This window comes from Takifugu rubripes, chromosome 21 (assembly GCF_901000725.2).
Source record: "Takifugu rubripes chromosome 21, fTakRub1.2, whole genome shotgun sequence".
NCBI classification, from domain to species: Eukaryota; Metazoa; Chordata; class Actinopteri; order Tetraodontiformes; family Tetraodontidae; genus Takifugu; species Takifugu rubripes.
In genome coordinates this window covers 10,142,751-10,164,057 of record NC_042305.1, presented here as the reverse complement: position 1 = coordinate 10,164,057, position 21,307 = coordinate 10,142,751, and the positions used below count along the sequence as shown (strand labels likewise).

Here is a 21,307-nt window from a genome sequence, read left to right as displayed (position 1 = left end):
CGTAATGGAAGCGGATGACCCCGCTGCCCTACTGTACAATATTTCTGAGTGAAAAGGCAGGGGGATTAGACCTGGTAGGCTCCGCTGCTCTGTGCTGTGCCGTCCGCTGCACTTGCCGGGCTCAAAAAAGGAGGGATAAAACGAGGATTGGAGCACTTCGCTGTCAAAGACCCCTTTGCCATTTCGTCTTTGTCTTGTTACCTCCAAATGCTCGTTTCTGCCCGCAGATCTATTTTTATCCATCCATCCATCTTTGCTCTGATACATTCTCGCTCCTTCTCCACCCCCCTTCCTCTATTCTTCCATCTGGCCCCAGTTCTCGGGTGCCAGCTTTCCCATGTGGAGTCCTGCCTCTCGTACCTACTGCCCATGTACAGCTTGCACTCTGATCTCCTACAATATGGCCAGGAACGACCTCCTGTTCCACCATGTACAGGAATTCCATAAAATGATGTTTTCAGCGTGGACGCCATCTATGAGCACCGGTGATGGGGTCACGTGCAGTATGACCCAGCATGATCTAGTATCTTCACGCATGTCTCCTTAATTCCTGAAGGAAATTGGCTGCCCACACGCTTTCAAAGTAAATCATTAATGTTGTTCTATTTGACCTATATCGGAGCGGCCAGTTGCCCCAGTGAAACTCACCTCTCACATAATAATCATATCTGACGGTGGATGATATAAAACGTGGCCCTCAGCCGCTTCGACTTATGTACAATGGCGCTTGAGACTGATTCCAGCATGAATTATGCAGCTGCAGCGGGAGGTTAACCCCGAGCTGAACCGAGCGGAGTGCCACATTCTAATGTGCGGCGCTTATTTTGCTATGATGCAGCTGCTGAAGGGACCCTTTAACTGGGTTTATGCTCCAAGCTCGCCGTAGTCACCTGTGCCAAGCAGGCCAGACGCTCTGGCTGCGGCGAGCGGCTCATTGTTAATTCATCTCTGGCCCAGCGGGGTTTAAATGTCGCACTCGTCATACGAATACATCCGCGCCGTTATTATCGGCTGAGGCGAACCTGAAGCGTTTGTGTCTCCACTAAAGAGCTAATCAACATTTGGCTGGGCGTGGCAAGGAGAATCTGAGAGATGGCGGCTTCTGCTTACACAGGTGTAATTACACCTGTGTAAGCATCTGTGTTGTATTTTTGACAGCACGTGACAAGCAAATCAGATAAGTAGATTAAATGCCCCCCCCCCACCATCCCCCCAATATGAAAAGACACACCTCTGCTCTTGTTGTCTGGCTGTTTATTGTCATTGCTTTGCCGAGGGAAGTTGCTTCATCTCATTCCAATTAAGGCTGTGGGAACCTGGAGAAATGAAATCATCACGGCGTGAAATATTTCAATCAATTCCAGCGTGTGAATAAAAGTGACGCTGCTTTCAGGGCTGCTTCGGCGATGGAATGCTATCCAGAACTCCATCTGATTTTCTTCTTGTGTGCTTTAAATCTGGGCTCCTGCTGATGCCGTTTTGGAAAAGCCATTCTTCACCTTCATGCTATAATCGTGGCTGTTGGAGGGTGAGGAAGACGAGAGGCTGTTGGACACGCGGGCTGGGGGAGAGTAGCGTGGAAGGCAGCTGAGCAGGACCGAGAAAAGCTGTCATGCGTGACCGCGATCCCGCTTGACGGTTGGTCTGCTCTGCTTCACATATCTCCTTACTACCCGCCTGGTGGTCTTCGAGGAAGAAAACAGGTCTCGGCGCAGTTTTCATCGGTTTAGGAGGCATATCTGAGGCTGTCTTTCACCACGCTGTCTCCCTCCCGGTCATGCGATGGTATGATATCGAGGTCACCCCTCACTGCCCTGCTCTTGGGCCATGTGATTAGAACTACAACCTCATGTCTAAATCTCATGGCTGGAAGAAAGGATTGAAGAAAGTGGAGGTTTTTCCACATTTTCTTTGATCAGATTTGTGGTTGTGTCGTGTTGATTTAAAATGCTCATCAGTGATGTTGTGTTGTGTTGTGTTTGTCCTCAAAATGTCTTCTTTTGTGTAAAAAAAAAATACAAAAATTACCACATACATTAACACTGCGGGGTTTTATGTAATTTTCAATGCATAAACATTAACAAGGATTTAATGATGAATAATGGTTTCCAAATGTGAAGATAGGTAATTACATAAATTTAATTTATCTAACACAAATTAACCTTTAAACTGGGAAAGCACAACAGCTCATATTTCCACATAATGATCAACATCTCAGAGCATATACTATAAATGATACTTTAACTAGATAATATATCCTAAATAGATTAAACTTTATGGCCTACCTGAACACATGCTGCTGGGAGGGTTTTGTTACCTTAACACAGAGTTTGTTCCCCACTATTGCTAGTTAATGGCCAGTTTTGGTGGCGAAGAATGGGAAAATTACATAAGAGGCTCCAATGTGTCATAAAACTTATATTACAGTCAAATGAAACATGAATCTATTTGTGTCAACCCTGCCTGTAAACAGTCCAGTGCCAGGTATTGATTTTCCAGCCTGCCATCACTGCTCATAAACACTGATTTAGGCCCCCAGGGCACCTGCTAGGTGCTCTTTGATTTTCTTCCAGTACAGGGATTTCTGCAACCCACACTGTGCAAGCATAGGGTATGCAGCATTTGAGGGTGCTTTCATAGTAGCTATCCGGCAGCTTTGTTGCTTTGCTAGGTGTGGCGAGCCTGGCCTTGTTTTCCTGTGCTGACCATGATGTCTGTGTCCCCCGCAGATCAGCCTTTGAGCAGGACGTGGAGCATGGCAACACAGATGGCCTGGGAGACTGCCAAAGTAAGCATGCCTTTTTTCACTCTTATCTGTCCTTCTCTACTCCACCCCCTCCCACTAGTTCTCTCTTCTCCGTTGACTCGTCCCCTCTCTTTCTTCGAGCGTCCGTTTCCTTCTTTCGCTGCTGTCACCTTTTGGTGCCCCGTCTGTTCCGCCCTCACAATCCACTCTTTCAGCCTCATCCATCCATCTGTCCCTTTCGGCACTCATCCTCCGCTGTCCTTTCCCCCCGCTGCTTCTCTGGCCCCCTGGTCAATAGGCTGTTGTGTCCAGTTGGGCAAAGACTGGGCCTTTTCTCACAAACCGCTTAAGCGAACACACCACAAACCGTCAGCTGCACACAGGGAAGGTGTTTGACTTGTGAGGCGTCTGAGGGCTCATTTAGAAGCTCGAGACAATCTCTCCGCTCTAGCAGTCTCTAGCAGCTCTTTTTTTCTTCCCCTCAGTCCAGAGAAAGGCACATAAAGAATGTGCATGTGATCATTTCATGCCCAGATGGTTCTGATAAACACATTTGATATCCTGATCAAATGTGGCTCACTGTCACCGAGACGCTGGAGTCTGCTTGGGCAGCTTTGCCTTGATATTGTTTATCTTAGCCCATTCCGCCTTAATTCCCGCTCTTTTCCCGGAGCAAATGAAGACAAAATGCAGTTTCATTAGCGCGTCTCGTCAAGGGTAACCGGGGCATTAGCTGCAGATACCAGTCGTGATTAAAAGCTGCGAGCATTTGGAGCGGCCACTAACATTTCCTCTAACTTACCTTCGTACTCGTGGCTTTTGATCATTTTGAAAAGCCCTTTGAAACCCCCTTTAACATGTTTCATCTCATCTCTTTTGTTCTCCTTCCAGATACCTTTGTGGCTCTGAATGGTAAGTCTCTAGCATGCACTGTAGAAGCAATCAAATAAAAGACACGCGCTACATTCCACGTCCCCTGGCTGGTTAACACCAGCCACGCCTCTTCTGCTCGTCAATCAGTCAATCCCACTCAAGGAAATGAAAACTCCTCCCACGTGCATAAAGAAGGATTATTAATGACTCAAGGTTTTAACTGAATGTCATTCCTTCTTCTTTTTTTTGTTAGACAACCCTTCCAGTTACCAAGGTAATGAAATCTTCCAGCACGGCTGGCTAATTCACCTCTTATAGGAGTTTCCCCACCTCCACGCCCTTTGGTGTTGTAGATTAAAGAATGTGTGATAAGCAAGTTTAAAAGTGTAGACATGAACCTCTTTTATTCTGCTTGCATTAGTTCCCTCCTTGTCCCCGTTCCCCAGTATCCCCAGTGCGACGTTATCGATTATCCCTGACCTTTGCATTGCTAATTGGCTGGTTGTGGTTGTGAGGTGAGGCCTTGATGGGGAAGAAATGCCGCAGCATGCACATAAAGCAGAACATACGCGGACAGATGGAGAGAAAGATCAACCACTCATCATCATTCCGGTTGTAGCTACCGCACCTTCTCAGGCCAACGTTTCACCCCTGGTGGACACGTGATTTGATCTTCTCATGCTAATATTACCGCGTCAACAGTCGTATCAGCCACTCAGCGGTCTGATCACGCTTCTCTCGTATTTATGAGAGTGTTCAAAAGTTCGGCTCCACCTAAAAGGAGTTATTTTTCTGCCAACCGTGCGCACACTCAGTGGTACTTCACTACTGTGAGTATCAACCTGCCCGTTGGCTGATATACATTTTTCATCGATCAAATCTTTGTATCCTTGGCTTCCTGACATGTATTCACCTCATTTTTATCGAATCGCAGCATTTGATGGTCCACCACCACCACCACCACCTCCACCCCACTTTCAGTCATCCCTTCATCGCAGCTGCCAGATCAAACCGGTCAGATCCATGCAGACTGACAAGAATAGATATTTTGAAGTGATTCCAGCACCCCCAGCCCCCTATAGCTGTAACCCGCTGTGATTTTCCCTCCTTTTGGACATCCAGGGTCAGGAATAAGCATCTGTGTTGGCGTGTGCACCCCGTAGTGCTGAATATGGTTACACAAACACACACACACGCACACATGCACTCAGACAACTCCCTAAGTCTGGACCGAGCTCCTCCATCTATCCGTCAGTGGTTGATATGGATTTGACGATAAATAAATGCCCCCTCTCAGTTCTCCCAGACTAGACATCCTCGCCTTGCTTTTAATCTGGGGGAAGAGAAGGTTGTGCATCAGTCGGCAGTTTAGGGCTTTTTTTTCTCCCCCCTGATCTGTGGAAGAGCTCTGAGGCTCCGAGCTCACTCTCTATGTATGTCATCTGCCTGAATTGCACTTCCCCTGGCGGCGGGGGAATGAATTATAAAATAGGCCTGTCACACTAATCTCTCAGCCTTGGGCCAGTAGTTAAATAAATCATTTTAATGATTGCCATGCCACACGGAGGAGGGGGGGGGGGGGGAGGAGGGGGCTCAGGGTGGTGTGGTGCCTATACTATCAGCAACATTAACGTTTGTCCCGTGAAACCCCTCCTTCCCACCTCCCCTCTTCAAATATAAGCATAAACACACATTGAAAAGACACTTGCTGATCTACACACACACACACACGCACACACACACACACACACACACACACACACAGAGCTTTTACATCCTCCATGGAGAAAGCGTGTCAAACTGGGAATTGGGAGGTTGAGCTCCACCGAAGCTGTTGATAAAAGTGTTGTCACTCTTCATCTACTGTGGATTTATTTTTCATCACTCCACAACTTAAACGCAGTTTATCAAGTACCACCAGTGCAAAAATGGTGTAATATGTTAATATGACTGGCAGGGTACAGAAATAAATAAACATGGTGCATAAATAGTGCGTAGCCAAGGAAATGGGGAAACAGGTTGGATGTTTGGAAGCCCTGAGAAGAGATTAATAAAACCAGTCATTGCAATGTGAAAGAAATCCAGATATTTTACTTTTATTACGACTAAACAAAGACGACAGTTTCTCACTGGGTAGTCGTAGAAACACAGCGACAGGAAGTAGCAACCTGTTCCCCTACGGTTTCCCAGAGGACCATATTTATGATCACATTTGCAATGTTTGTAGCAACTGTGAAGAGATGGAGGCCAGACTGACAGTGACGTCTCTCCTTGTGACTGCAAATATCCACATCTTAAATATATAGTTAAATATATATCGCAAAGTGTTCGAGAAGCACAAACCTTGGCAGTTAAATCTAACTTCAGTTCTGGGTGTTACCGGTAATTTACCAGAGGAAATTTGACGGGGGAAAAGTAGAAGGAAGGAGGAAGAATAGGTCAAAATGTCAAAATTCTCCATCTTTAGGCCTGTGATAAGTTAGACAGCCTCAGTTGGAGCCATGGAAAGAAAATGTGTCCCCCGTCCTTCTTATTAAAGGTAGATGCCCCACGGTGAGTGTGTGAAATCACAATTGTTCTGCTCTGGCAGTTCGATCGAGCCTTGACATGTGAGGTAGGAGAGGCGGGAGGCGGAGGACAAAGATGGAGCAAAGCTCAGAATCACAAAGGGACACGGCGAGAATCATATTTTCACACATTTTCTAATGAGCTGCCCCAGGTCACTGTGGAGAAGCGTTGTCTTTCGAGAGAGAGAGAGAGTGTATGTGTGTGTGTATGTGTGTGTGTGTGTGTTTGTGCCTGAAGCCTGTCATGTCTCCCCCAGCATCAGTTAACCTGTCTTGTGTCCGGCAGGCCACCATCACCGCCACCATCACCACACCCTCTCACTTCCCACTTCGGCCCTCCCAGAGGCCGCAGAGGGCCCCCTGGGGCGGGGTCGCATGGTTGAGCAGAAGGAGCTCCCGATGAGTTCAGATAATGGGGAGGACCCCTACATAGCCGTGCCCTCTCAGACTCAGCCCGAAGCCAATGGTAAGCCTTGGAACACGACAGTGAGCAGACAGTTTGGTCCATTGTCACCTGTGGCGAGGAAGCTGGGGGAGAGGGAAGGGTGGGGGGTTGGTGGGGGGGCAGGGAGGGTGTGCGTAATTGAGATTTACTGCTGTATTACTGCTTCCAGCTGATGGGTTGTGGAGATCGCTTTCTCTCTAGGGAACAAATGACTTCCAACTGCTCCCCCCCCGAAACATATGCAAACACACGACACCTACATATGCACACGCACACTCTGCGCTCACGGAGACACGACGACACTTGTGCACACACACACACACACACACACTCCTTAAGATGGATTTATTATCTCAGCGCATTAATGTCCCACAGGAGATGTAATATCCACACCATTACACACTGAAAAGGAAGATGGCGACGTATTTATTTCCTCGAGAAGGTGGCCTGGCGCCCAGCTCCGTCAGGCTCCGCAGCGCGGTGACATGACATTGAACGCCCTTTCTCCTGTGTTAACAACCTGCCCGACGCTGTAGCGCCTCAAGGACATCTCAGAGCAATGAGACTGAGAGGAGGGCAAATAGAAAAAGGTCAGTCCAATGCTGTTGATTCATGTTTTAATAAAGCAGAGCTATTAAACAGCACAATCAGCAGCCTGTTCCGTATACATTAGATATTTCTTTCCAACGAAGCCACGGCCTTGAGCACATATTGATATTGGTATAATAACTGATTTCTCGACATGAGGGACATACTGAATCTTGTCGGCAACTTTTCATTTATATAACCTACTGGCTGCTGTTCTGTCACTCCTTTTAACCGGTTCTGATTTCATTTAAGTCATTCTGGAATTCTGGACATTTATATAATGCCTCAATATATAAACTAAAGATGAGGTGGCATGTTCCTCATTGTTGCATTATTCTGCAAGCTAAATCACACCCACTCCAAAAATGAACCGACACAAAAAAACTGTGAGCTTTTATAATCATTAATATTGGTGGTCCAGACTCAACTCACACACACAATTGTACTTGTATCTTTGTGAGGACTGCCAATGATATAATGCATTCACCCAGCTCATTACCCAACCATCCCACTTAAATCCCCTGACTCTGACTCTGACCCTGACCCGGACCTCAAGCGGAAGCCAATGCTAATCTCCAAACTGTCTTAACCCTCCAACAGACCTTTGAAGTTGTGAAGAGTAGGCAAAATGTCCTCACTTCCCTCCAAAAATGTCCCTACTTGGCTGGTTAAACATATAATGCAGTGTTCACTCACATGTATGAACACACACACGCACACACACACACACACACACACACACACACACAGACGGCAGCTTCTTCTCTTAGATGAAAGCAGAGATTGAAGTGTGTCAGCTGGAAGCAGTATGATATCAGCAGGTAGATTCAAGCACAATGGTGGCAGAGACTTCAAACAGCATGCCTGCAGCCAGCATCACAACATGCTGTTGTTCCCCTGTTGCCTTTACCTGAGAACGAGGAAAAGATGGTCCATTATTATTATTATTATTATTATTATTATTATTATTATTATTATTATTATTATTATTATTATTACTATTTTTTTTATTATTATTATTATTATTATTATTATTGATAGTTAGTAGTGGTCATAGCAGCATGCTCAGGTTCGGGCAACAGGGTCTCACATTTCAAAACCAAACTTCTTGCTATTTTTCTGTATGGTTATTTTGTTATTATTCTGATTTTCTCAACCACTTTTGCAGCTTGTTTCAGTTGTGTGAGTTCTATTTCAGCTCTGATGATGATTTGTTTGATTTTTCCTTGTTGGTTTCTCGTGAGCTGTTCTTGATATTTTGCATGGCTTGGTCTCTCTTTTTTGGCTATATAAATATATTTTTATATATATATTTGCTGTTTTCTTTTCCCTGCCTTGATTGCTTTGATGGTATAAAGCACAGTTGTTGCCTTTTTTTTGCCTCCATGCAGCTTAATGCTTTTCAGCACCACCGTCTTCCTTTCCCACTCCACCCATCCTGTCTCCTCTTCCTTCCTGTCGCCCTCGGTGTTTTTGGCCTCGGGTGTCAAACTGTACTGTGAAAAAACTTTCAGCACAAAGTGAAAACGGAGTTAACATCTAAGGTGTTAATATGTAGCTGGAGCTCAAGTAAATAAGTAAATAAAGGATGCCTCAGAGACCGGCTCATTTTCAGAATTGTTTGCAAGCACATTTATGATTTAACAGAAATTTAATTACGTGCAAACTTTTCCATTTGCAGTTGAGGCATTTTTGAATCTTATCAGCTTATGAATATTGCAGCGCTGCCAATAAGTATTAGCCAGATGCCGCTGGACTCATTAGGAATGCTGTGAAGTGATGGCTGTTCACACACCGATGATATTTGGCACCTCACACCATCGTTATCACAGTACATTTGATCTATCTGTGTGTCTCGGCCTCATTTGCCTTGCTTATATTTTCTGTCACTCCTTTCACCCTGCTGTGCACCCCCACCCCCCCGCCCCCGCCTCCCACCTGAATGCCACCAACTTTTCCACCATCTGCCGCCATTGTGATCAGTCTCCCTTCCACAGGACCTCTCATCAGACTGGGATGGCATGTTCCAAGGCTGTACCATACCAGGCGCAAATGAAATCCTGAACCAATTTATGGAGCCCCCCCCCCCCCCCCCCCCCCCCCCCATGCCCCTCCCCCCTACGCTCTCTCTCTCTGACCCCTTCATCTCGGCACCTCCTCCTCCCCTGTACCCCGTTGTAGTCCATCTCTTCTCCAACCCGGAGTCATATCTCTTCCACTGTCTCCTAGAATGAATCCTCACCCTGCCCCTCCTCCCCCCACACTCACTCTCTGTCCTCCTTTTACCTCTCTCTGTCAGGCATGAATCTGCCCCCCCCTCCCCCTTTTCATCCTCCCTCACCCAACGCGACCCGTACAAACCGCTGCGTTGCTCCAATTTATGGGTTTGTTAGGGCAGCTACCTGCAGTGGAAAGAAAAAGCAAGAAAAAAAACTGGACAGAGAACATGGGAAGAGATGTGTGGAGGGAACTGGAACATGTGATTAAAGAAACGGGTGGTGGATAAGGATAGAGGCTGAATAAGAGCGTTGAACAAATGACTGAAGGAATCGGGAGCACGGGATCACTCTTCCAGCTTCGAGGCAACAATGATCCCAGTCTGTTGTTAATTCACGCGATGCTTAATTCACAGACGTCCAGACCATAAAGACGGAAAGCTTCCCTCTCTCACGGAATAAAGTCTCTGCCGTCCACACGTCGCTGCACGTCAAGAATGGATGGTTGTGCCACATGATGGCGACTGGGCGAGGGTTATTTTCAGCGGCGCTCTGACACCTGTGTGTCGAGGTGCTGCGCAGGAGCACAGAGATGAATCGCTGCTTCCTCTTTGTGACCGGAGCTTTTGCCCTTTCCTCCACGTCGGCTGCAAAAACAATCTGCCAACTGGTTCCAACAGCAAAAGCAAATTAATTTTTTTGTGGAGGAATTCTAGTTTTTGCGTCAACATAAGGGTGCAGCTTCAGGAGTAGCCACGTCGCCAATTGTATAACGTTATAAGACTCGCACATGTGATCATTTTTATCTTTCTCATAGATAAATAGATAAAAGGGCCCTTTCTTCTCTATCAAGAAGTGCTCAGTGTGAACTTTCCTCGCTGTGACGTGAGGACACTCGTCCCTCGTGTTTTGGGATATTTAATGCTGCTATCTTCATATGTCCTTGGAGTAGAATGATTGGATTTCGGTTAATCCTGTAAAAGAGATGATGGGATTTAGGTTAGAACTTGGTCAAAGTGGCCTTAAAGCAGGTCTACTGCCATGTTAGAAGAGTAGGAAAATTAAAATTTTAATGTCAAATTAATAATCTTTATAACACCTCAGAGTTTCCCATGAACCATATTATACGCTCTTTAAGTTGAGGACCGTGAAAGAGCTGCTTTTTGCAGCTTGATGTGAGTCACGATAGCAACAGCGAGATGGATGTTTTCGCCAGCGTTACGCACTTCCCTGCTTGACGTCAAACCACAAGCCGTAATTTCCTGCACTGATGATCTTATTGTTCTCTCAGACCTCTTAGCACATTTTAATTTTCTATTCCTGTGTTTTGGCAGCGGTTTACTGGGAGATTTCTCACCATCGCTGGTTCCTGCAAAAGCTTTGTTGGTTTTTTTTGGTGTTTTTTTTTGTCTGTCTAAGACTAAACCTCACATCACAGCAGCTCATCCTGTTGTGGTGCTGAAGCATGTATAACCCACTTTCTGCTGTCATTATTCATCTTTTTAAGGAGCCGCATTTACAGTGTTTGTGAATGAGCCTTTGTTCTTCTGTGGAAACACCTACTTGCTCCCACTGTGCATTCATTTGAGATTATTCTGAAACTCGATAAATAGCAGCACCAAGAAATTGCAGCAGCCCTCGCAATATAAATAGAGGTTATAAAAGCAATTCATGTCAAAAGAAAGCTGACAAATAAATAAGTAGATTAGGGTTTGTTAAATAGGCTTTGCATTATCTTCACTCTGGAAAAATTCAGCCGTTACAACACAAACCAACGTGAACCCTCAGACAAGCTACAGTCCCCTGGGATTGGAACCAGTCGCCAAATACATTGTCAATAACCTGATCTTTGCAAAGATGTCACATTTATGTGGGATTAAACAGATAGCAGTGTGTCAGCGTTAATACCTGAGGTGCAGAAAGATAAAATTAAGGGTTTAATTGTCTCTTAGCTAGCTGATCTATATGTATTTGGGGCGTAAACAATCACCAGACCTAATGGGATTATACTCTTAGCACAGAGGCTACTGAAATGTCTACAACTCTCCATTTAAAAAGAGAGCAGTTCCTGAAAGCAAATAAGTTCTGACACAAGTGAAAGCAAAGTAAATATTTGACCTTTCTCTCTCTCCTCCTTCATCCTTCCTTCTGGTCCAACGTTCTGTCTTTCAACAGGTGACGCATCCCAAGTCTGATTAAGATTTTTATCATCGCGCTGACACCCTCTTTATGCAGGGCAGAGGTCAGAGGTTAAAGCCCCCTCTCGAACCCCTCTGTGGTGTTTAACTACCTTTGAAGTTTTCCCAACATCGACACAAAGACAAGCTCTGTGGTCTTAAGTCAGTCGGGGCTTCTGGGGAGATTAAACAAGAATAAAAGTGTCAGGCAGACACAGAGAGAGCATTCACAGGCTCCACTCACAGCAGATTACAATGTTCCTGATTTACAGGCTGCTTTGACAGCCAGAGAAATCAGACTATCTGAGATATGTGTTTAATATCTCTACTGTATGTTGAGGCTCGAGGGAGTGTGAAACTCAAATCAATTCAGCTGCCGACTGAAGCGCGGTGCTGCGAGATGCCTTGTGAGACATTCCAGGGGGGCGAGGCAAGAGCTGGACCCCGGAGATTATTAAGTCAGTGTGCAGGCAGAAGCACAGCCAGATGGGACTAAAGCAGAGAATCTCACAGTTTCCACGACGCTGATGCCTCTCAAGGTCAGTTTGGGAGAGTTTTGAAAAGTTTTTGCAATGAGATCGCAAGCAGGACCTTGAACAACAAGCCGCTCAGCCACCTGGATTCAAAAGCCAGAAGTCCTGTGATTCGACAGAAACGCCTCCATCTTCTCCGTGGCTACTTTCATTCTGTTTGATGTCAGGATGAGAAACAGTTCCTCACATGGAAGATGAAAGTCTCCCGAGTTCCTTCTCTTCCTTTTGTGTTTTACTCAAGGCCCTGGGCTAAGTACTCACACTAAGTGAGAAAACTGCCAGAGTGCATGACTCTCATCTCTTTATGATGGATGGAGGGAGACAAAACCTGATTATTATTACTTTCTTTTAAGTTTGTCACCTGGGACAATCGTGGACCGAAGGTTAAATTGGCCTTAAGCCTTAAATCTGATACTCTGACTAGAATAACTGCACCTCTGCTCCCCGTCGTCTTTGTCCCTCGTTTAAAAGATCCCGCGTCAATAAACCAAATCTGGTGGGGTCTGTTCTTCTGCTCACATTCTACAGCCCGCTTTGACTTTCCTGATTTGCGGTTTGTTGCCACCCGTTGCTGTTCTTGCATCTGCCAGAGGACGAGAGCGATTCAAGGCTGACCCCAGAGTAAAGGGCACCTAAAGAGACCACAAATCAGTCAGGAACGTCCTTTTCCCTGGAAAAGATGAGAGATGGGAGAAAGTCGGGGGACAGCCGAAAAAGTCAATAAAATAAAAGAGATAAAGTCAGGGGAAATATTTCCCAAAGTCTTTGATGATACTGTCGGAGATGAAAAGCAGATGTTTTGCCAGACGGGCGAGTCGTCTGGTCACATGACCCCACCGCGAAGCACATGTCGGAGCTCCGCGGTTCCCTGCAGATAAGGCTCATCACGTCTTGCACTATCTGCACAGCACGGCTGTGATAAGAAGCTCTTTTGGCCAGAGAAGACACTTTAAACCATTTGTTTGAGATATAGCAGAGATGCATCTCGTCAGCACCCTGTTAGCCAGAGGTTTTGTTTTTAGGATACGTGATGGATGATCTGAGCGAGAGTATCTGCTGGACTTTTTAAAAAGTTCGGGTTGAGCTTTAAAGTCACGCAGAGGCAGAGTCCAGTGCTCGGCACTTTGTTTCAGCCTGGAATACTTGAAGATGTTGGTTACTCTTCCCGCTAATGAAGTATGACTGTAGAAAGCGAGGATTATGGATGTTAGTGTAAGAGAGCCTGGGTTTCGCTTTCACCAGAACTGATTACCTTGATGTCTCCGCGTCTGTGTTGTGTCTCGCTGTGGAGACGCAGAGAGCGGATTCTCAGAGCGCGTTCACGTAAGCTGCGAAGTCTAAACATGATTACCCAGACCCTTCAGGATTTGACTTAATTACTGCAAGAAAGCTTCATTTTGTGGCATCTACTTTGAGAAATTGGAGACATTAAAACACTCAAGATGTTTTGCGCGGAAAACAGTTTGGTAAAGCACCGCAGAAGACAATTATTCTCGTGAATACGGCCTCACCAACCTCAGTGTGATGCATTTCAGATGATTTCTAGGTCTCGGTGGGACGAGTCGAATAAACAACATGGTAGAATGACGTAACGCTGACCATGATGAGGCGGTGAGTGACAGAGTCAGGCTATCTGGGGCCACCTGCCTGATCCTCTGTCTCTAGAAGCTGACCTGTTTTGGCTGATGGTCTTGTGTGAATATAAATCTCCGCTGCACATTTTTTAATTTGAAGTTTTCCTGTTACAACGATTGTGTCGCGCACACACTCACATTAATGGGCTAGTTTAGCCGCTGTTATTAAATTAGCTTGGATTTGACTGTATCGTCTTTGAAAAAGGCCTCTTTGCATACACTGATGACACAGCTCATTGGATTTCAGCACCTAATCAGATGCTGTTTAATACATTCTATGTGATCCATGAGACTGAATCTATTTACGAAGATTTATGAAAAGTCCTCCGTCGTTATTTCAGGTTCCCTTATCTGCCCTCACATTGCTTTTTCATTTCAGGAGAGGGATTTATCTGGGATTTAAACTGTGAATCATAATCACGCCTTCAAAACACTTTCAGTCAAAGATTGGAAATTCAGAAAATAGCGAATGTTGACACCTCCAGCTAGGATGTGCGTCTGTGTTCAATAGATGATCCTCACCATGAGATAAATCCATCCCCATTTGCACGTTTTCCATGAAATTATTTCAACTGTTAATCTGTTTACAGAGAAAACTGTTTAATAAATGAGATTATTTATTGTTCTGTTTTGTTTTGGGTTTTTTTTTAATCCTCTTCCTGCCTCCTCCTCCGACAGCTCTGTTTGTCAGCGAAGCAGCTTCTCAGCCGCAGCGTGGCCTTTTTTCCAGTCCGCCCGTCTCAGTGTCATCTCTGCCTTTCTCTGCAGGTGTGATCCGTGGGAGCTACCAGAAACCTGACCAGCTGGTTCCTGTGACCCTGTTGGCTATCGCAGTCATCCTAGCCTTTGCGATGGGCGCCATATTTTCCGGCATCATAGTCTACTGCGTCTGCGACCACAGGCGGCGCGACGTAGACATGACAGGCCGCAAGGAAAAGGAGAGCCACCACCTCCACGCCCGCCGGGGCTCCATGAACAGCGTGACCAAACTGACAGGCCTGTTTGAGACACAGGCCAAAGATGGCCGGCCGGAGGCGATCCTCACGCCCTTGATGCACAATGGGAGGCTGACACCGAATGGAAAGATGCTGATAAAAGCGGACCAGCACCACCTGGACCTCACTGCTCTGCCAACGCCGGAATCCACACCCATGCAGCCTCGTCGTAAGCCGAGTCGGGGCAGCCGTGAGTGGGAAAGGAATCAGAATCTCATCAACGCTTGCACCAAGGACATGCCACCGATAGGATCCCCTGTTATCTCCACCGATCTGCCCCTGAGGGCCTCACCGGGGCACATCCCCAGCGTTGTAGTCCTGCCTTTGCCGCAGCATCAGCACCAGCTGCAGCCTCATCTGCAGTCCTACCAGCATGAGTACGTGGAGCAGCCCCACCACAGCGAGCTCAGCATGGCTCACGCCGTTATGGACGACCAGGGTGCTACCCTGGAGTACAAAACAGTCAAGAAGCCCTGTCACAACCTCAACATTGTGGACCCAGATGGGGTACTTCCGCCACGCGTGCCACAGCGGGAGGCTTCTCTCACCGTTCCTCCAGCCGTTCCTCAGATGGGCAAACGCCTGGAAGTCCACTCCTCAGTCTACGGGCTCCGGAAAGGATCGGCATCTTCTGCTTCCGGATCCTCTGCGCTCAAGAAACACAACACCAACTCATCTAACTCCTCCCAATTGGCCCGACAACACAGCTTCAATCGCGTGGAGACTCCGCCCCCGGCACCTCAGCGGGTCGACTCCATACAAATGACAGCACAGGGGATATCTCTGTCACGGCAGCCCGGAATGAGCTCCTATGGGTCACTGCCTCGAACGGGCATCAAATTCCTCAAGCCCGACGTTCCGCCCAAACCCTCTGTAGTTTCGCTCTCGACAAAAGTCAAATCCAGTGACTCCTGCACATAGTCGCCCAGTTAGCCAGTTGCGCTAATGTGAATGGACACTGGAGTCTTTTTTTTCTGAATAACAGGGAATACTGTACAACTTGCATCTTGTGTCTCTTTTGTCTAGGTGTACAGTAAAGTTAAAAAAAAATGCAACTTTTTTTTTAAGAAAACACTTCCTTTTTATATAAATATGTAAATATTATAAAGCAGGTGTTGACGGTTATTGTCGGTCATGGAGCTCGCGCTCTGGCGGGCACCCAGTTCCTCTGTTAACACGCAGGACATGTAGGAAGAGAAGAAAACCAAGCCGTCCCCAATATGTTAACTGATGGCCCCCACGTAGCGCCAGAGCGGTGGTACAGCGATGTGATTGCCCCCCGAGACTTTCCCCCGATACAAAAGCACATGCAAAGATGCTGTGGGGGGAGGATCAGAGACCAATCATTGTACAGTACCCAGAGAACCGGGAAGTTTACAAGAACTCGGAGACTGGGCTCGTACTGTGGGAGCTCTGCGAGAAACTGTGAAAAGCCTCTCAGTGTTACAGCGATCAGGTCCTGCCTGGGCTCAGCTCGAGTTCTGGACCAGAGGAAGCTTCTACTGTAGTGATGACTGAATAACACATGACTGTTAATACTAAAAGCTGGCTGTATTTATTTTTATGAAGTGCTTTTTGAGAAAAACAAAAACAAAACAGACTTTTTAGGTTCGGAGAGAAGACAGAAGTGGTCTTTTAATATGAATTAATCACGTTTGAGAAGACAGGAAAAACAACAAATATTTAAAGTCATTAAACTGGAGCCTACTGAACTATCTCCGTGAGCAGAGGTCGCCTTGGTCTTACCGTGGGACCAGCATCTTGGGAAACACCTGACCTCTCTAACGAGGGTGAAATATTTATTTAACCAGTGCCAGACAGGGACTATTAGCTTTGTGGGCCACGATTTAACCGCTATTCTCGACCAGTGGTGAAAAGACTCGACCTGACACTCGGCCTCACCCACCTTCGACAAGCGACCCCCCCCTTCCCTTCCCAATCAGCACTGTGGTTACTCGGTCAAATTTGTCCCAATTGGCCGCTGGCTTACCGGTGCCATCAAAGCTCACTGTTGCACGAATCTGAGAAGTAGCTGCAGCAGGAGTTCGGAAATGCTGTTCAAACAAAGAGGCAGCGTCAGACGATACAAGCAGGTGAAGAAGGTAACGACCAGGACGCCGCTCTATTCCCTGCTTATTTTTCCACATGTAAATTTGTGCCTTACACCCTACGTAGTCTCATGATTTCCTTAATTAGCTGTTAACTCGTCTCCTTGTAATTTTCTTTCTTTTTTAAAAAGGTTTTTCTTACGTCACGATGTTTCCCCGATTTGATTTTTTAAAAAATGCAACTAAAGAATGTAGGTGTTATTGTTGTAAACCTGGTCCCCTGGACATAACACACTTGTGGTCTGAAGGAAGGAAGAAGGGACACCTTTCTTCATTCCTTCCTCCTCTCTTAAACGAACACACACGTGCACACACACACGTGCACACACACACACGCACGCACATACACACAAACCCACTGTGTGGTTCATTTCTGCTTGTGCCATCAACGCGCTTAACGCAACCCTTTATATCGTGCTGCCAGTGTCGATGAAGACGTTGTCGAGTGTTTTTCAGTCTATATTTTATACTGTTTTAAAAGTCCTGCTATATGTTTTGTTTTTATTTTTCGGAGTGACAGTCGATCGACACGAGCGACTAAGGCCAATGTGCATGTATTCAATAAAGAATTGACGTAGCAATTGTCAACGCAAACAGGCGGACAGCGCGAGACACGTGTGAGCCGCTTCTTTGTCCAAACAGGCTGGTTCCTGAGAAGAAAGTTCACGTCTCAAAGTAGAAAAACAATAACGATTGTAAACACAAAAAGCCCAAAATGACCCCATTTAAGCCTGATTTTGTAGAAGGAAGTAAAGGTTTGAGGAACTTTTAGTTTCACTAACTGTCACGATCAAAGCCTCACGTGTGGCCGACTAATCAGACTTTTTTTAATATATATATTTTTACTGCTCCCCCACTTAAATCATTGGTGCACTCCTTCAGTGTTTTATGTGTAGATAGCTAAAAAGTTTCTTGATATCCAGCATTTTTGTGTTTCCCAGTGGAGGAAAGCCAACTTTGACTCAGAAACCGCAAATTCCAGGAAAATGTAAGAAGAAAAATGTGTACATAGATGCCTCAAGAGTTTCCTCGCAAGGGACGAGGTCAGGAGCAACAGATCAGATTAGGTCAGATTGGGATGGTGCCCCTCCAAGAAACACGGGAGAAGATAAGCGATTAGTGGAAACGCGCCGGCTTTATCGCGGTGAAGGGTTGTCGTTTCAAACCCCCTAATGTAATAAACCACCGACTGTCCCGGAATAATGCAGATCGGCAGCTCTAAACTGCCGTGTCCACACAGAAAGCGAGGCTAATGTCCACATCCTGCGTGGAGGCCCGGCTCGGCTGTGGGGGCAGGTGTTTTGATGTCAGTGAGGTGTGAATATCGCCTGGATATGGATTGACTGTGAAGGCTGCTGTGGACTGTGAGGTTCTTTGGTGTGTGCCTTTTTGTCCGTCACCCTTGTTCTGATTCACCGCCGTTAGATGCAAAATCAGCTCTCGACTCAACTTCAACCTTTTGAACTTTGTAAGCTTGTAAGATATCGTGACGTCACAAAGTTTTTTGCCCTATTCTCTTCACTTAACATCACAGCTTAATGTATGTTGTAAAGGAAAAAAATGTTTAATTTAATTCAAAATGTAATAAAAAGGAGAAAAAAAAGAAAATAAAATTCTTGTCATGAAACCTTTTCTGCCTGATTTTTTTCCGTACTTTATTCGGTGAGCTTTTAATTAGGAAGAGTCTAGATTTTTACAAGTGATTGAAAAAATAATATAAAATAGAAATATCCAAGATCTAACAAATGTGGTGACAGATGAAATAATGTGGAAAGGAAGAGTTCTTTCATTTACGGTATATCTAACAGGTGAAGGTGGAGAAAAGAAGGCTGAGTTGATGCTGATCCAGTGGGTGAAGTAAACAGTCAGCTGAGGACTGGTGGAAAGACTTTGGATTATCACAAAAGTCAGCCAGGCTTTAAACTTTAATACCAAACTGTCAAATGAGGCATCAGGAGTTCACGTGTTTACCTTGTGTTTGAGTAGAACCACTGAAGTTTATAGGACATACATAAACTTTTCAAAACGTGAAACATGGGAGCATATAAATTCATGACAGCCGCTTAGTTGAAGAATCAGTCGTTTTGGTGGTAAAGCTCAGTACTAGGAGCACTTTAGAGGCTTTCATTAAAATACAAATTCAGATATCGTGTCAACTGTCAGACGATTTATTTGAGAACTGTCATACTGAGTTATTTTACACGCAGAGATGCTCCTATGTCGTCATAGCAACCAGATCAACGTCAACTACAGTTAAATTATTTTTGAAGTAATATTTTTAACTAATTCATAAGTTCCTTGCACTCGGCATGCAGTTTTAGATGTACTAATGTGCCCTAATGTGCCAGAAAGCAGCTCGGTTCCCCAGCTGTAATACAGCATCTATTGGCCGTAGTGATACAAGGTTACATAACATAGTAGGTTGGAAGGTCAAAGGTCAAAGTCCCTCCACCATCCAGATAATCACCTAACCTTAATCATCTGCTCCTTGGCCCATTGTCAACATTTCCCAAAAACTAAAAATAAGTTCGCAATTGGTTTGTTCACAAACAGGCAGACAGACGAACGCCGGCTGTCGCAGGTGCTAATTTGGTTGCGGCGGTAACCAAACAATTATTCAACTATAATTAACGTCATGTCTAGAGTCTCTCGTGCAACCACAAAGGACGATGTGATTTATGGCTTTATGACCATCGGTTGTACACCACTTAACGCTCAGCCAGAGCAGCAAATGGTGACCTTCCTACTTAAGGGAAGAGGGAGTGATTTGGGACACAGTTGCACTGTTTCCTCCAGCATTGACCACAACAACCGTGTGTAAATAAGCTTAGACAGATCCCAGATAATATGTAACCAGTCTGGATCCGCTTTTAAAGGAGGTAAAAGTGAAACATCGTTAGATATCATTTGACCTTCGGCTGAAAATGAACGCGAACACACACACTCGCCTGTACTGAACCAGCTCTCACAGACAAATGCTGCCGCAGACAGAATCTCCCGTCTTCTTATCTGTGAACACGCAGTCTGTCAGAAGGTGCCAGGTTCGGCGCCTCATCCTGATACGAATCGCACTCAACTCACCAGGTTGTGATGCCGTTAATGAGGCCCGTTGTTGTTTCCACAATCCTCAGTTGTTCGTCAGCATTCAGGCGGCCGGCGGGTTGTTGTGTCACTCAGAGATCAGTATTCTGATAATCGCAACAGTCGTCTCGTCTGAGCTGGAGTTGATCTCAGAGTGAGTCAGATGGCAGCGCCCGACGCCTCGGAATTCGGCTGGAAAAACAGGCTGAAACTTTTGTCTTTGTTAAAAACATCAACAGTCATCAACAGTCGCAGCAACCAAGGAAGCCCAAGCAAATGCACATCCACAGCTACAGGAAACGTGTAATGTCATGTAGGCTGCAACTCTGGTCTTCAAGAAACACAGATTGCTGAGTCAAGAAGAGCTTTCCAACTGGATTTTAGGTGCGCGACAGGTGATCAGAGGGTTAAATGAATGACAACAATTGCTCCAAAATCATTTCAAAGTCTGATTATTGCGCCACTATAAGACGTTACCCGTTTTTTAAAGGGATTTACTCTATTATTTAACTGTAGCAAGGGTCTACAGAGGTGGTGTGTGGGGCAGGAATCATCTGCGTGAATTATTATTTGTTTTGTGTCGGTTTTCTCTGCCATTTGTGCAAATGTGTTTATATCAATTAATTGCACAGTCAGTGCTGTCACGTCTCAGCGAAGGCAGAGTAAATATCAAAAAGACATGTTCAATTACCGACGTAAGAATTACAGATTAATCTTCTCTTCTGTGACTTTGCAACCTAATGGCTGTAAATTTGCAAGGCTGGAATCGGCAGACAGAGCGGGACAGGAGGAAATGCCATTGCTGAATAATGCATTCAGCCACCAAGAAGAGAGTGAATGGCTCTTTAATTAGCAGCAGCGATGCTGTGTGCAAATGTTCCCAGTGTAAATCGCCTGGCTCATGATCTGACATTTCGACCTGTCCGTCCCACAGCTTCGTGGCTCTTTTGCCTGCCAGCGACAGCTCGGAGGGCCGTCTGCCAGCCTGTGAACAAGCTAACAGAACAACCACCCGATGGACCGGACATTAAACCCTCCAGCTGACCTTTAAGTAAACCGTGTAGTCATTCATTCAGCTGTGCGGCTCCCGCCCCCACCCATCCAGCAAAACTTTAATCCACCTTGGCTGTGGCCTGGCGATGCTCATTCTGAGCGCCCTGCAATCTGTGGTCACAACAGGCTTATGGTGCGTACTAATCTCCATGTCCCACCCAGCTGCCATTATCCCCACACTGATACTGTGCTGCGCTGGATGGCACGCATCCTGGAGCATTTACTACAAAAGAGCCCCATACAAAGGCAACAAATAGTGAGATAAATAATCTGAAGAGGCCCCTATTACAA

At 45.8% G+C, this 21,307-nt stretch overlaps 1 protein-coding gene across 4 annotated transcripts in view; it reads left to right on the top strand.

Moving 5' to 3' along the window:
* The window catches only part of sema6a (sema domain, transmembrane domain (TM), and cytoplasmic domain, (semaphorin) 6A), a 78,787-nt gene extending 60,118 nt beyond the window's left edge, over positions 1–18,669 (top strand). Inside the window, exons 16-20 of one of the 4 annotated variants that reach the window (XM_029829199.1) lie at positions 2,730–2,788; positions 3,638–3,658; positions 3,873–3,893; positions 6,473–6,652; positions 14,548–18,669. In XM_029829199.1, the coding sequence (XP_029685059.1) occupies positions 2,730–2,788; positions 3,638–3,658; positions 3,873–3,893; positions 6,473–6,652; positions 14,548–15,695 (1,429 nt within the window). In that variant the 3' untranslated portion in view covers positions 15,696–18,669. The remainder of the gene's footprint in view (positions 1–2,729; positions 2,789–3,637; positions 3,659–3,872; positions 3,894–6,472; positions 6,653–14,547) is intronic. The other 3 variants (XM_011615503.2, XM_011615504.2, XM_029829200.1) reach the window with 3 other exon arrangements.
* Positions 18,670–21,307: the final 2,638 nt, after the last annotated feature.